The sequence below is a fragment of the Lytechinus variegatus genome, chromosome 4 (genome assembly GCF_018143015.1).
Source record: "Lytechinus variegatus isolate NC3 chromosome 4, Lvar_3.0, whole genome shotgun sequence".
In the NCBI taxonomy this organism is placed as follows: domain Eukaryota; kingdom Metazoa; phylum Echinodermata; class Echinoidea; order Temnopleuroida; family Toxopneustidae; genus Lytechinus; species Lytechinus variegatus.
Genome location: NC_054743.1, coordinates 45,605,521 through 45,622,239, shown reverse-complemented (window position 1 = coordinate 45,622,239; position 16,719 = coordinate 45,605,521). Strand labels below are relative to the sequence as shown.

General features: G+C 37.4%; 1 protein-coding gene across 4 annotated transcripts; it reads right to left on the bottom strand.

The window, feature by feature from the left end:
* Positions 1 to 80: 80 nt before the first annotated feature.
* Positions 81 to 16,485, bottom strand: LOC121414167 (THAP domain-containing protein 5-like). 4 transcript variants are annotated; one of them, XM_041607240.1, is made up of 6 exons: positions 16,277 to 16,485; positions 8,642 to 8,847; positions 5,725 to 5,865; positions 5,129 to 5,463; positions 2,158 to 2,273; positions 81 to 963 (listed from the first exon to the last, which is right to left on the bottom strand). In XM_041607240.1, exons 2-5 carry the CDS (start codon positions 8,798 to 8,800, stop codon positions 2,270 to 2,272), a joined length of 639 nt encoding a protein of 212 aa, XP_041463174.1. In that variant the 5' UTR covers positions 8,801 to 8,847; positions 16,277 to 16,485; the 3' UTR covers positions 81 to 963; positions 2,158 to 2,269. The 4 variants fall into 4 exon arrangements, with proteins under 4 accessions (XP_041463174.1, XP_041463173.1, XP_041463176.1 ...); XM_041607239.1 differs by lacking the exon at positions 16,277 to 16,485 and adding an exon at positions 14,883 to 15,134; XM_041607242.1 differs by lacking the exon at positions 16,277 to 16,485 and adding an exon at positions 12,988 to 13,191.
* Positions 16,486 to 16,719: the final 234 nt, after the last annotated feature.

Here is a 16,719-nt window from a genome sequence, read left to right as displayed (position 1 = left end):
TTGCAACACCTACATGTAAATTCTACTATGAGTTTACCATACTTAGAAAATGCATATTTCCTATGCCATTTTTAAAGTCCCTATCGCTGGGAGTGAACGTGTTGCTCACCAGCACGAATTCGAAAATATTTTGATTGACCTGGGGCCCGTTTCATAAAACATTTGCCGCAGCGGCAACTCCCATTTTCTGCGGCAAATCTCAAAACAGCGGCAAATGACAATTTCTGCGGCAATATTTGATGCAGCTATTTGAGCTGCGTCAAATATTTGCCGCAGATACTTTCAGGGGCAAATGACAATTTCTGCGACAATATTTGATCTATTTGAGTTGCATCAAATATTGCAGCAGAAACGGCTTTTTCATCAAAATATCAACAATTTGGAGGGCCTAACAACCATATTGCTAAAGTTTTTGATGATATTGAATTGATAAATTGCTTTTTGTCATTCTAAATAGAAAATACAGGTATTTTCACTCATTGACAAATAAAAGTAGATATTTATTGAATCACTAAATTTATTGAATTGAATTTACTGAATTTATTAAAGTCAAATTTATTTCATTAAATAGATACATAGGAACATCCATTGTGTTCCTGCAAATTTACACTTTAAAAAAGTATTTCTTTATCCTGTAAAAGAATGAATAATTGTCTCAGTTTGTCAAAGATGTTGCGTCATTGGCTTTTGAGTTTCAATTAGATTCATTTCATTATTCATAAGTGTTTTTTTTGCTGCTGTTGGTTTTTTTCTGATGTGTTTGTTGAAACTCCAGCTGAAGCTGTGGTTGCTGTTAACGTTCCCGGAGTGCTTGGACACCTTGATGTTGTTGAGGTTGCCAGTGTGGTTTTTGCATCTCCTGCAGAAATTGTTGATGCTGCTGTAGTTGTTGGTCAATGTAGTGTTACATCTCCTGTGTGTTTGCTGCTGTTTTTGCTCCTACTGTGCATGTGATTGAAGTACCTGAAATAGTAATTAATTTATAATGCATATGAGCAAGATACTCCCGGGGGGGGGGGCACTCGACCAAAAATGTGGTGGGGGTGTGCCGCGGGCGAGACAAAAAACGGGGGCCTTGGAGCGGGCTTATTGTAAAAAGGAGGGTCCTCGGAACGGCTTCGGAACGACAAATGTTTGTGAAAACGGGGGTCCTTGGAACGGATCGCCAGCGTGTGAGTGCGTATGCATCCCCACGGAACGGTCATGCGTGCATGATGCAGCTAGCGCGGCCTCCGCCGGGGGAGCTCTGCGGCCGCTTTTCACCAAAATTCGACTCGTTCAATGCGATCGGAGCAGCGTAACGAAAAATATGCTAGCTTTGGAGCGGATTTCCCTCTTCTTTTTTCTCGATAAGAAGAAAATGCTATGCCTTGGAGCGGCTTTCTTTGTTCTTTTTATCAACAAGGCAAAAATGCTATGCCTTGGAACGGAAATTTGAGTGTGAAAATGGGGGTCCCCTCCGCGGCACATACCCACTATGCATTATATACTGAGTGCCCCCCCCCCCCGGGAAGATACTAAACTTATTCCTAATTTCAATTTCATTGTTAACCCTAAATAGAGTGGGGGGGGGGTGGAGGCACCTCTTGGTACTTTGCAAGATTTATCCAAATGGACAAGATCCTCAGGCACTCCCGGGATGACCTACCAGAATAGCCTCACAGTAAGGTGTATTAACAGGATTTTGTACTCATAACATTCAGTTGATTTTGCATGAACTCAATTCATCAAATGAATGTAAAGGGTCTACCAGTAAAAAAAATTCTGTGAGCTTTTTCGGGTAATCTTTCTGAGTCCTTTTACTCCTTTAATGAAATATTAATAATTAAATACATGATGAAGTGAGTTTGACAGTTATTTGACATGTTGCATCTTATGTGCTAGTGGTGGGGTCAATCATTATAGAAATGCAGAATATACATGTACATGTACCAATTTGGCAAGAGAAAGCAAGTCACATTATCGACCAATGATTGATATTGGTTTGTTACTTTTGCAGCTGAAAAAAAAATCATCAACACCTCAAACTAAGAGTTTAATTCTAAAATTTGGATTCCTGACAAAGAGCAAATCAAGAAGACAAAAATAATTCAAATTGTTATTATGACTTACTTTCTATGCCAAAATGAATCAGAATTATAAATAAGTTTAACTTACCTTTAAATCACATTTCTCGGCTCTTTATCTGGCTCTTCAAACCCTTCAGTTGTTGATTCTGGCATGACTTTCTGATACTATTTTGTGTCCTTCTGGAACTGTGGACAAAACCTCACCTGAAGGAATAAATTAAAATTTTCAAAAAATGTTTGGCACTATAATTTTTTTTCTCACATGAATACATTACATGTATATCAAAAGAAAAGAAAAGGAAACTTCATTTGACTATTAGGTTTTTGTCAGGGGGGGGGGTAAAGGGGTCAAGATGGGTCAATATGATGAACAAAAATGCAATAGTAAATAATATATAAGGATCAATCTCTGGTTGAAAAACGTCACTTCATGCAATTATTCCTCATAATTCATCTTGCACACACATATACACATAGTGAGGATGGGTGAGAGAGAGCGAGCATCGTCATCGTACATGCAAAAAGTATTAAATCCATCACTGATGTATAGATGGGGGCCATGCCCCCCAGTCAGACTGCAGGTCCCAAGAGAGTGGCTTCTTTCATCCAAATGATATTCATGACTTGAGATGTTTTGTATATTTAATGAGCTTGACGCGGACCATAACACCTTTTCATTCGGTCATTGCTGCTCTAACTGTGCATCGAATTTCATGAATTTGGTACCATTGTAAAGAAGAAGAATCATTCTTTCATGTCATATGTTTGGATTTATTCAAAGATTTTGTAATATAGGTTCAAAGTTTGATCTAAAATATGCTATAAAATAAATATTTTCACCAGACAAAAGTTGCTATTTTCACACTTTATTTGTGTTTGAGCCCAAATGATTTTTATATCATGATAAAGCTGAATATGTATGCTTTGAAACGATATAGGTTTCAAAATAAGAATTGGTTTAATCGGGTCAAGATCACACTTTTCATTTGCCAAGTACATAAAGCAGTTTGAAAACAAGAATACTGCATTCTGATTGGTCAAATAGACCACCCAGTGGCAAATTCCAACGGTTCCAATGCCAGGGTTCGTAGGAAGGTCACACTTCCCATGTGGTAATCTCCTCAAATACCCTGTGCCTGTTGTTCTGTGAACCTTATCCAGCCAATCAGAACTCTGGATTTCATGCAAGTACAAAATTACAGAAATCTCGTATTGTACCTTAGTGGGAAAAGTGTGATCTTGACCCGATTAAAAGGTGCCGCATATCAAGAGTGGCATTGTGAGAAAGAAAAGAAGTTCAGCTTTTGGTGATATGGATATCATTGAGGCTCAAAATAAAAAGTTTGCACAATGTGCAAAAGAAAATGGAAGAAGAAAATTAAGTTTTGAGGCACACTTTCAGGCCAGAAATTTACTTATTTAACAAAATATTGTATACAAAATAAATGACCAATATGAAAGAGTAACTTTTACTCTATCTGATAGTGCAATAATATTTAATTTAACTTGAGGTTAAAAAGAAATGCCAGTAGTTGCAGTAAACACTGATTTCATGAGAAAGTCTGGCTTAATTGTCAGTATATCATCGAGGATCTAGATTTGGTAAAGTTACATAAACTGAACTTTGTGAAATCTTGAAATCTACGCTGAAAAATGTTCACACTGAAGATCACCAACACAGATAGGCACACGTGGGACAGTGTATTATTATTGCTGGAATATGAGCTTATTTTGCTTATTTCTCAGCAATTACACAATTTCTTCCAGAATCCTTTGGCACATATTTTTTATTCATACAAACAGACACTTGGGTGGTCATTATATTAGATTCTGTAAAAAGTCATTTTGAGATCGTTACCAATACTGGAATTTCTCTTTAAAACAGGTAAATTCTTAGACTCGAGAAAGAAAATCTCATGAATCACAAGATTTTGCAAGGATTCAGCCACGAGATGATTTGGATGTATCTGGACTTTTTGCTCATTAGCATAGGGACCTGCGGTCTGACTGCCCCCCCCCCCCCAATGTTTAACGACCAAGAAAGAAAAGGAGAAAAAGAAAGCGAACGAGAAAGGGTGAAATAGAGAGTATTTACTGGATATTATTACGTCAAAATCTTTCCAAATTTTGATTTCTGTATTAAAAAGTTCTAAAATTTTGCACACTCCCTTCGCTCTCTTTGGAGAACTTTTGTTCCATTCGCCATATTTAGCCCTCTCAAAATATTTGGCTCATTATATATGCCACTGAATTCAATTGTAAGAATTTTATGTTTGCTTAATGTAGACTTAATCTAACCCTAATAAGACTGCCAGGGTATTTTGGAGGCAGGAAAGATGGGCGGAAGGGGAGTGGGGGCCCTCAAGATTGACCGTTAATTGCGCAATTGTGAAGAAATGCAAAATGCCTGCCACAGATGAAAAAATTGTATATTTGATCATTCTAAAATTATTTAGAATTATATGTTTTACTAAATCATGCATGAAATTAGAATTTGGCTGGAAATCTATAAACACAGACCTTGAAGTTTTTGTTCAGACACATAAAGATTAATTGATATCACATACCTTTCATATGTATTTTTTTCCTTTCTTAAGTATTTCTTTGTTTTTTTTTTACTTTTTTTATATTGTTGACAAAATTTTCTGATCATAAGCACAATGAAATTAATAGATTTTAATCAGTAAAAATAAACATTAACCGGTACGATACAATTATGAATTCTGGCTAGAAACAGATTTTGCATTGGATTTGTCCATGAAATCACATTTTAGTGCAATTCTGACATGTGTACTTACACAATGCACAATGTTGCATAATTGCAGAACCGGGTACCCAGGTGTCACAAATTTTGTCTGAAAACTCATAAACTTTTTTTAAAAAAGGCTTTATAATGACGCGGCACAATCTTTCACGTTGTGGATTTATCGTGAAAATTTTTGGGCTCCCACGGCCTTTTTAGGGTTAAATCAGATAGCACATCATGATGGGTTTTACTGATATTCATTCTGCAACCCATATTTCAAAGACTATCCATCATATCTGACATTGATTTTTACCTGTGGCAGTATGTTAGTCTCTGCATTTCTACAACTGTGGCCAAATATTCTACTACTAGTTCATTAGATGGGCCCATGGCATTTTTCTTATTGTAGGAGACTGGCAAGCCCTGGCTTTGAAGTTCCTGGTATATCCTTCTCCAGCTGCAATATCTGGTCAGTTGAGGACTTGGGGGCTTTGTGTCAGGAGTGGTCTTGGTAATGGCGGTGGCAATGGTGATGGCAGTGACAGAAGCAGACTTGGTGGTGGTGACTGCAATTGCAGCATTGTTGATGGTGGTATATGCCTCATCACGACCAACATTAGCTCCTGCTGCCATGCTGCTGGTCTCCATCTATTATGTTTTAAATAGAATAAAACATTAAAACAATTGATTATTAACACATCAACTTCAGAACACTAGCATATTGATAATAAAACTAATAGAATTTCAGACCACCTTGAGGATGTTATGCTCAAAGCAAGGTTTTTATTTGACAACATTGGTCAGAGGGACATGGATTTAAATGTCAGAATACAACTGGTATCATTGGTTGATCAATCATACTGTACAATACCCCATTTAGATATATGTTGCTGTTATCTTCCACTTTACCCCTCTTAGATTTTTGGCATTGAGTAGTAGTCCCAGGGAAGGTGCTGAAGACTTTGGTACAGGTGTCTTTGCAGTATCTGGGAGGTTGCTTGCTGAATCTAAATGACTTTCTTTCGAGGGTTTCCCTGGTTTGTGTGCATTCTGTACGAGAAGAGTGAATTAAAAAAAAAAAACATTAAAAAAAGAAGAAAAATTGAAAAAACCGAGATGCAAGAATGAAAAAATGACTTTAAATTTGTCAAATTAATATTCAATAGTACATTTAGAATAATATTTGTTTAGAAATGAATCCTTTTCAATGGACTTGCAGCAAAATAAACATGTTTAAATATTCATGATGATTTATTAACCCTATCTGGCCCCAAAGGAGGAAGGGGGGGTCTTAAAGGGATGGTCCAGGCTGAAAATATTTATATCTTAATACATAGAGTAGAATCCACTGAGCAAAATGCTGAAAATGTCATCAAAATCGGATAACAAATAATAAAGTTATTGAAGTTTAAAGTTTAGCAATATTTTGAGAAAATAGTCATATCATGAATATTCATTAGGTGGGATGATGTCACATCCCCACTTTCTGTTTGGTTCATAAAATCATAATTTTTTCATTATTTCATACATGTGTAAATGATGTGTCTCCATTATGATGAAATAAGTTTCAGCAATTAATATCTAATGTACTAAATCAGTTGTCAATCCAATTTTTCTAGTTCTTGGAGGATAAAATTTAATAAACATAATTTCATATAATAAAATTCAAAAGAACAATTTGAGATGTGACATCATCAGCCCACCTAATGAATATTCATGACGACCGTTTTCACAAACTACTGTTATAAACTATCAAATTCAATAACTTGATTATTTGTCATCTGATTTTGATGAAATTTTCGGCATTTTGCTCAGTGACTTCTACTCTATTTATTAAGCTACATGTATAAATATTTTCAGCCTGGACCATCACTTTAATAAGCCCCCCTCCACATGTTTTGCAATAATTCCACAGTTAGAAACATGTCCTCATATTTTTTTTGTTGGTCAAGTCTCGCAGAAGTTTAGGGACCAAGTTTGCGGCATCCGGATACGCAGTAATGCAACAATGTATGAGTTCATGTCGGACCTAGAATTGCTCAAAAACATTATTTTTCTTACAAATCTAATCCAATGGAAATTCTATTTTAAATCATAAATGACAAATGCATCATTATTCTTGCACTTATTGGTTGAAATTATAAAATCTTTGCTTTGTCTCAAAATATTATATCTATATTTTGATATTAATAGATGCTCTAAGATCTTATCTTTGAAATGGCATTTAAAAAATAAATTCATGCTTGAGCGAACACGGGACGTTTTATACTTTTAGACTTTTGGCTAATCAGCAGACTTATAATATATTCATTATCTTTGCCATAATTTTCGAAAAATGCTGTCAAATTTCACTAATAAATTTATTCATTTACCTGAATTACATTGGTTTTAATTTGAACTTCTTTTACCTTTGAATTTTCCTTCATAAGTAAGAAGAGACTTTCTTGTCAACCCAAGTGAGAAGATTTGCATTTTTAATTGGGAGAATTTGTAATCATTCAAATCCTTTTTATTATGTGAAACAAATTATGTTATGGTACCTTTGATGATAATTATGTGAAACAATTTATGTAATGGTACCTATAAAAGACATGAATCCTATTTTCAAGGGGTCATTGAATCCTTCACCAAGTTTAATTATGTGCTTGACAGGACAAACAAGAAAATATTCATGTCTTTCAATGGCAATGGTGTATTGAGTCAATTTTGAAGGAGGAAGATATGGCAGATCAGGTAAAATGCATTAAAAAGTTGTGAAGCGAGCAAGCAAAAATTTCCAGTTTTTACTAAAATATCCAATTTTGTGATTTTGACATAACATTCAGAATAATATCATATTTCACTTTCTATGTTTTCTGTTATTTTTCTTTCCACTTTTTTCCTTGGTCATAATTTTGTATTGGGAGGGGGGGGGGAGCACCCCGAGCCCCCACCCCTCAGTATGCCACTGTTCAAAGGCATCATAACCTTTGCAGAACACAATGAAAGGATTCGAAAAAAAACACGCTCTACCATAATTTGGTTTAAAAAAATGTTCTTGCCTAAGGAAGGAATATTCAAAACTAAAAGAGAACATATTAAAAAGGAACAACACCACAACTATCCAAATAAATAAGTAGATTTGGAAATGAATTTTGACTGCATAATTCGAAAATTATGGCAAAGATAATGAAAAGGTTAAGAGGAATTCTGCTGATAGCAAGAAGTCCGACCATCATATTATGCCATTTTGGCGCAAGCTTCCTTTTTTACCCCAGACAAAACAAAAATTTGTGTTTGCGTAAGCACGAACAAAACCAAATTATTTTAATAGCATTTGAAGGATAAGACTCCATAGCATGTATTGACACCAAAATATTGAGATCATAATTTGAAACAAAAATTTTATAGACTTTTCAAATCTATCCCATTTTTTCATACGCACTGTAGAACTTGGGAACTTATTTAGAGATTTACTTAACTGTACAGCAGAGAATTCTCTATTTATGCATAAAATAATTTATCAAAAATGAATTTTAATAAATTATGAAAAATCAGCAATACACCCTTAGCTTTGCAATTTCAAAGAAGCTCATGCTAATTATGTAGGGCTAAACCAAATTTTTAATTTGTTTGATCATTTAGTAAGCGTTAACTTAAAATACACAGTCCCCTGGTACACAGTATAGGCCGAGGTCCATGGTGACCCTCCCGAATAGGATAATTTTCATTTCTCTTTGGCTACTGAGAATGGAATATTCAAAACATTGTTCTGTCAAACCAAAGGTAGATAGATAATACAGAGATTATATTTCTTTAAAACACGTATGATATAGATCTACTGTACCTTCTGATGACGAGGCGGCAAATTAAATGTGGTTGGGACAGCATCCTGTCTTAGACGAATCGTTTGCCCAGTCCTGTCAAAGCAAGCATCTTCAAAATGATCAGAACAGAGTTCAGAGCTCTTGGAGGAATTCGATGAAGCTTGCTTCATATTGACCATCCATACTGTGTTACAGTACCAGTTCAGTCCAACGGCTGAATGGGAATCTGCAGCAAATGTAAACACATGTCATGAAATCAATTATATATAATTAAGAAAACTCTAGGCCTACTCAGCAGCGGCCCGTTTATCAACACCTGGACAAGTGAGTCATATTTATCTACAAACCACAGAGTTAGTTCCTATCTTTAGGATTTTTTACAAGAAATAATCCATTAATAACGTTATATTGAGACTATCGGTAGAAAGTACAAGAGATGTAGCCTTAATCACATAATAGCATAATTTTCAAAAAGTTAAATCATGATAAAACTTGCAATTATTGTGATAAATCAGGAAATACATCCAATCAAAAAAATAGCAGAGCCAAAACTAGAACAAAAGCTTCAATCTCTGTTAAAGGGGAATCCAACCCAAATAAAAACTTGTTCTTAGGGGAATAAGAAAAATCAGTCAAGTTGATAGGTGAAAGTTTGAACACTATCTGACAAATAATAAGAAAGTTATTTTTTTAAAGTTGTGAATATTGGTAATCCCTAGATCCACGAGACTGCAAATTGGCCACATATGTGATGTCACAGTGATGTAAGGCAAGGACTACTCTTCCATGTACTCCAATACATAAAATGGCTAATATGTCATTTTTTCAAATGTTTTACTTCAAATTTTTATTTTTCTTTCACATGAGGACATAAAACAATATACTACCAGGGTTATATTTAGATTACTGCCCCAGGGGAAGGGCAGTTAGGAGAAAAACACAAATCCCTGATAATTAAGTACATGGCCTATGGGAAAGTTGTCCTTGCCTCTTGTCATAATTTACTTACCCAGTTGCCACTTTGAAATCTACATAATCATAGGGATTTCAATTTGAAAGCAGCCATAACTTTCTTATTGTTGGTCCGATTTCTTTCAAACTTTCACCATTCTGTTTTATCTAATTTTCTCCTTTCCAACACTATATTTTATGACCAAGGCTGGATTCCCCTTAAGTGTAAAGGCATCCGGCCGAGCGTTGTTGGAGCGGTCGTGGAGCGGAGAGAAAAAAAAATCATCACTGCTCGCTACCGTTTACCTTTTTCAAGTTCGATTTTAGTTTTTTTTGTTTTCGATTTTTTCCCCCATTTTGAGAGAAAAATTCTACCCTCTTTCCCTACCGCTCCAACAACGCTCGGCCGGTGTGACCATGCCTTTATGTTGGTTGTTCAGCTGAATTTCGTTGGCTTCACTCACCAAATACAGAAAAAGATATAAAATACTCCTCGAGGCAGAGGGCTGCCAGCTGTCTACTAAAGGCAAAACATGCATCAAACATAATTAAACCATGCAGACTTGGGGATTAAAATGCCGAGAGAAATGAAATCGTCACTAATTCATTTTGAACATGACTAAAAAACAAGGCAAAAGCAATTTTTGTCTCGCCCACTTATGAAAATAACCAGAAATATTGTGATTTGCGAGGGCACGCAAGAATTATATCAAAACTTCATTGTGAAATTACTGGGATGGAATAACACTTGTCATACCAGCCTTGCACGTAAACTTTAATATTGACCTGAAAATGACCTTTGACCTTACCATGTGACATCCGACTGCAGCATAAGTCTGCAAGTTTGGTTGAAAAGTGACTTACGGTTGCGGAGTTCGGTGTCATAAGAGAGTCTTGCATGTAAACTTTAACCTGTAGATGACCTTTGACCTTTCCATGTGACCTCTGACTGCAGCATAACATGCAGGTCCCCCAAGTCCATCTACCATCCAAGTTTGGTTGAAAAGTGACTTACGGTTGCGGAGTTAGGTGTCATAAGAGAGTCTTGCATGTAAACTTTAACCTGTAAATGACCTTTGACCTTTCCATGTGACCTCCGACTGCAGCATAACCTGCACATCCCCCAAGTCTATCCAACATCCAAGTTTGGTTGAAAAGTGACTTACGGTTGCGGAGTTAGTTTTCATAAGAGAGTCTTGCATGTAAACTTTGACGTTGACCTGAAAATGACCTTTGAACTTATCATGTGACCTCCCACTTCAGCGTAACATGTGCAGGTCCCCCAAGTCCATCTACTGTCCATGTTAGGTTGAAAAGCGACATACATTTGCGAAGTTAGGTGTCCTGCATGTAAACTTTAACGTTGACCTGAAAATGACCTTCGACCTTACCATGTGACCTCTGACTGTAGCATAACATGCAGGTCCCCCAAGTCCATCGACCATCCATGTTTGATTGAAAAGTGACTTATGGTTGCGGAGTTAGGTGTCATAAGAGTCTTGCATGTAAACTTTAACCTGTAAATGATATTTTACCTTACCATGTGACCTCTGACTGCAGCATAACATGCACGTCCCCCAAGTCTATCCAACATCCAAGTTTGGTTGAAAAGTGACTTACGGTTGCGGAGTTAGGTGTCATAAGAGTCTTGCATGTGAACTGTAACGTTGACCTGAAAATGACCTTTGACCTTACCATATGACCTCAGACTGCAGCATAACATGCAGGTCCCCCAAGTCCATCTACCATCCAAGTTTGGTTGAAAAGCAGTTAGGTGTCATAAAAGTGTTGCATGTAAACTTTAACGTTGACCTGAAAATGACCTTCGACCTTACCATGTGACCTTTGACTGTAGCATAACATGCAGGTCCCCCAAGTCCATCGACCATCCATGTTTGATTGAAAAGTGACTTATGGTTGCGGAGTTAGGTGTCATAAGAGTCTTGCATGTAAACTTTAACCTGTAAATGATATTTTACCTTACCATGTGACCTCTGACTGCAGCATAACATGCACGTCCCCCAAGTCCATCGACCATCCATGTTTGATTGAAAAGTGACTTATGGTTGCGGAGTTAGGTGTCATAAGAGTCTTGCATGTAAACTTTAACCTGTAAATGATATTTTACCTTACCATGTGACCTCTGACTGCAGCATAACATGCACGTCCCCCAAGTCTATCCAACATCCAAGTTTGGTTGAAAAGTGACTTACGGTTGCGGAGTTAGGTGTCATAAGAGTCTTGCATGTGAACTGTAACGTTGACCTGAAAATGACCTTTGACCTTACCATATGACCTCAGACTGCAGCATAACATGCAGGTCCCCCAAGTCCATCTACCATCCAAGTTTGGTTGAAAAGCGACTTACGGTTGTGGAGTTAGGTGTCATAAAAGTGTTGCATGTAAACTTTAACGTTGACCTGAAAATGACCTTTGACCTTACCATGTGACCTCTGACTGCAGCTCAACATGCAGGTCACCCACCAGGTCCATCTACCATCCATGTTTGGTTTAAAAGCGACTTACGGTTGTGGAGTTATGTGTCATTACAGGTTTGTGACGGACGGACAGACGACATTTGGATCCCTTAGTCTCGCCTTCACCTCTGGTGGGCAGGACAAATATGTCATACGGACGTTGAGATATGCCGCGAGAGCTTTTCTCGAAAGGGTGGGTTGAGGAGGAAAGTCAAACAAAACACACCTTTTCGGGACAACCGGGGGAACTTTCCATGAAAGGCTGCATGTGTTTAATATTTTTTCTGAACCAATCGTTTCTATGAAAATTAGTCTTGAAATAACAATATAACAGTAATATAGACACTAGACAGAGGTGCATAGATGGGGGGAGGCTTGGGATGCTCTCCCCCCCCCCAAAAAAAAAAGGGAAAGAAAATGAAATATAACATTTTCTGAATATTTTTATGTCAAGCTACAAAATGTGATTTTTTTTAATGAAAAACTTGCTCGCTCACAACTTCTATTGAATTTTGCCTGATGACACATCTGACTCCCTCAAAATCTTGGGCTCATTTTGTCTCTGATTATTAGGAGAAAAAGAGAGCTTGCAGTTTTTGTGATTCTTAATAAAATTTCATATCAATGAAGTAATTCTGGACACAAAATAATTACACAAAGCCATATGGAATTATGAGAAATAGTAAACAAATATATCAGGCTTTGAGAAAGTATAGTTGAAGTATTTATCCGAGGTTGGTCTGACAATTACTTCCTGAGGGGCGAAGCCCCGAGGGAAATATAGTAGTTTTGCCAGTCCAACCGAGGATTAATAATTCCCACTATGCTTTCGAATGAAACGCCTGATATATTTGTTTTTTATCCAACTTTTTATAATTTATAACCAAAATCTATGTGATGAGCTTGCAAAGTCCGGTTACTTGAGTTGAATTACCTACTTTTCTCTGAGCCATCGTGCTCAGCAGAACGCAGATCAGTGCCTGTGCCGACACATCGCTGGACTTGCCCGGGAGAGAGAGCGCGCTGGCCGGTGTGCCTGAGAGTTTAGCTAGATCCAGTTTTGTGAAATAATGATGTCAGACCTCGATATACTAGTATCCAAAAATATATCGAGGTATGACGTCAGAGTTGAAATATATTCGGTCACATGATGCTACTTGAACCAATAGTACTATACATGATTTACTCCATGTAGGATATAATGTATTCTATTCTATAGGCGTAAGTATTTGCATAGAAGTGTGATGAAACAAATCAGTGGCGAAGTGAGCCAAAGTTTTGAAGGGGCTAGATATGAATAATTGGGCAGATCTTTTTTTTGTGAGCGAGCAAAAAAAATTAAAATATTTAACTTTATAAATATCCAATGAAAGCATAATATTCAGAAAAAATATATTTCACCATTTTCTTTTCTACTTTCTTGGTCATAATTTATTTTTGTAGGAGAGGAGAGGGGGCAAGCGCCCGAAGACCCCCTCGCCTCATCTGTGCACTGAAGAAATTACTTTGAAACTGACTTTCCTTTGCAAGCTGCTGGATAATCTTTATATAATAGTTACCATGCAAGGACGGCTGCACTGCCGAGACTATTGAAAATAAATACATGAAAATGCACAAAATTTGTGTTTTCCCTTCTTTCCTTCCGTTTTGTTTCACCTGCATAGGAGAGTAAAATTATATTATAGGCGCTGTTTTTCTGACGGTGGCGGCATCAACACCAAATCTTAACAAAAGGTTGTGTTTTTTAAATGAAAACTTAGAAACCTAGTTCATGAAATTTGGGCATAAGGTTAATCAAGTATTGCTAAACGTCCTGCCTGAGTTTCAGGTCACTCAGTTGTTGTGTGTCCGTACAGGTTGTGTGTCCACACGATCAATGTTAGAAAGTCATTTGAAAAAAGTTAGAAGCGAAGTTTCATCAAATTTTAGTACAAAATGTTGGGAAATATAAAGAACAAAATAGAAGATGATAACAAGTATTGAATTCATATTTTTAGTGTAATCCAAAGACAAAAAGGAAGGCTTCAAAAAGATTGTTTACATTCATAATTCCGAAGCTTCGTTATTCCGAAGGTTTGGATATTCCGGAGGTTCGTTAATCTGAAAGCGAAATAAGGTTCGTTGTTCCGAAGGTCCGACAATCCAAAAATTGAAATGACGTTCGTTGTTCCAAAGGTTCGTTAATCCGAAAAGGAATAATGAGAGTCATAATTCCGAAGGTTCGTTAGTCCGAAAAAAAATGAGGTTCGTTGTTCATTTAGTTTTTTCGGATTAACGAACCTCATTTCGTTTTCGGATTAACGAACCTCATTTCGTTTTCGGACTAACGAACCTTTGGAATTATCACTCATTATTCCTTTTCGGATTAACGAACCTTCGGAATTACGCCACAAATGTTCGGATTAACGAACCCTTTTTCGATTTAACGAACATTGTGGTTCAGGCAATAATGAATTCACGTGTTTTGGAATTACGAACCTTCTGAATTACGAAGTGTAACCAAAAGATAACATGTCCGGACACTGGACCCCCTCCTATATTAGTTTTGTTTTTAAAGATCGTGATGTTCCATGAGTTTTATATTTCCCCATAAAATCCCACCTTTGTCACTCGGAATATCAGATCGACTTAACGGACACGATGTTCAGCCAGATGGAGCGTATAGTAGTGGTGGTGAAGTGGAGCCGGCACAAACATCGCTCGAAGTAACTAAACTTGTACTAGTAATGAGTGGGGCTAGGACCTAGGCCAAACATACTTAGGCTACCACAACAGGCGATAGGCTTTCTTACCCCTCCAAAGATAACTTCTTAAATTGGAGATAAAATTTTACCTTCTAGGGTGACCTTTTCTTGGACTTGCCCTATACCCTGTACCATGAACCGTTTTGGCAGTGGATATCTAAGTCAGTGGGTCGCGCATGGGATCTCATTCTTACTTCTGGTGTCCATACCACATGATTTTTCTGTGCGCGGTGGCGCATCTTTGGGCCCGAGCCGAGATAGGCCTCGACTCTAACATTAGAGTCTACGGACAAGCCCAACTCATAGTCAAGGGTTCATTACATGCAGAAACAGATCTAGAGGGGGGGTTGCAACCCCCCCAAAAAAAAAAAAAAATCTGGGGACCATTTTTTTTAAATCTTATCTTTTTTAAAAAACTTGTAATTTTATTTGATTCTATTTCTATGTATTCATTTAATTTATTATTATTATTTATTTGGGGGGAGGGTTGGGCGAACAAATGTCACATAGTCCTTTTTGCCCCCCATCAGCTTTTTTGAGGACACGGGCCACCGCGGAAGTGACAATCTAGGCCAGGGTTGCCGATTCTCATCCCCAAACAAAAATCCCCCCATTAAAAAAAAAAAAAATGGGGGATTGCAACTTAATTTTACAAATTTTCATGGGGGTTAATTTGGCAACGACCTCTATATCAAAAATAGTGGTGTTTTAGATGCAAGGAAACGCCATTTTCACACACAGATTTTCAAAAATTTTCCCTACGTGGGAGGGGGGACACCCCCCCAAACACCCTCGCTTGCTTCGGTCGCTACGCTCCCTCACATACCACCCCAACCCCCCCTTTATAAAAGCTGGATCCGCCCCTGACATGCCACAGCGCACAGAAAAACCAAGCCATTACTTAGAAGTGGTGTGTTTATATGCCTTATGGACGTGGACATCACTTGCAGAAGTGGGATCGCAGCAAGCCAGCATGCGCGACCCACTAACTCATTAACTGTCAATTCGAAATCCACTGCCAAACATGGTTCAATGGTTTAATTTACCAGTATTAATACTAACCTCGCAATGCGTGTGGGTGCCCAAGCTAAAGCTGTTTTTAATAATCTAAAAATAAAATCACGTCAATCACTGACTCAGTCTCAGACAGTCAATAATTATATAAAATTTGTCATCCAATGAAGTTTCCAATTTCAACATGCATTTTGCTCTGAGTCAGTCTGAGTATGAATTTTACACCATTTATCAAAATCTAGGCCTAAATATCAGCCTGTATAATTCATTACCATTTTAGGTGTGCACAAAAGACCAATCCCCCCTGGCCTGGCATGGGCATGGTCGACTACAGTAGGACCCTACACAAACTTGAATACACGGGACTATAAATTGCACAGCTTCTTGCAAATGCAAGTTTGGCAACGACTAACGAATTCCCATTTTGTTTTCAACGTAATTTTGAAGTCGAAAACATAGCTAAACTTACGAATGCAATGTCCGTCCACATTCTACCAATTAGAGAAGTTGTTTGCAGCTCTCGTTGACATGAATAACGTGAAATCTAAGCTAAACAAGAAAGGTTCACCAACATGCCGACCTGTGAGTGTGACCGTCCCGCGCCCGGATATCGATCGAGCGAAGATATCGGCTTGAGCAAGGTGCAGCCAATCAGCGACGATCTCATATTCCCTGCCAGAAAGAGGAGACAGAATTATTTTACATGGACGGAATTTTTTGTGATGTGACACAAAATCATTTCGTCGACGGAATTTTTTGTGATGTGACACAAAATCATTTCGTTGACGGAATAAATATTTGCATCGCAACGAAATGAATTTCGAGGACACAATTTTATTTCGTCTCGAGGAAATTGATTATAAGTGTGACACAAAATAAATTTCGTATACGAAATCAAACTGCATCATGACG

What these genes read in the sequence shown, in the direction of transcription:
- LOC121414167 (XM_041607239.1), bottom strand. Translation starts at nt 14,928, where the DNA reads ATGGTACAGGGTATAGGGCAAGTCCAAGAAAAGGTCACCCTAGAAG. An exon ending in AGAAAAGGTCACCCTAGAAG is followed by an intron (nt 8,848 to 14,882) that starts GTAAAATTTTAT and finishes CATTTGCTGCAG; the next exon opens with ATTCCCATTCAGCCGTTGGA. An exon ending in TGCCGCCTCGTCATCAGAAG is followed by an intron (nt 5,866 to 8,641) that starts GTACAGTAGATC and finishes CTTCTCGTACAG; the next exon opens with AATGCACACAAACCAGGGAA.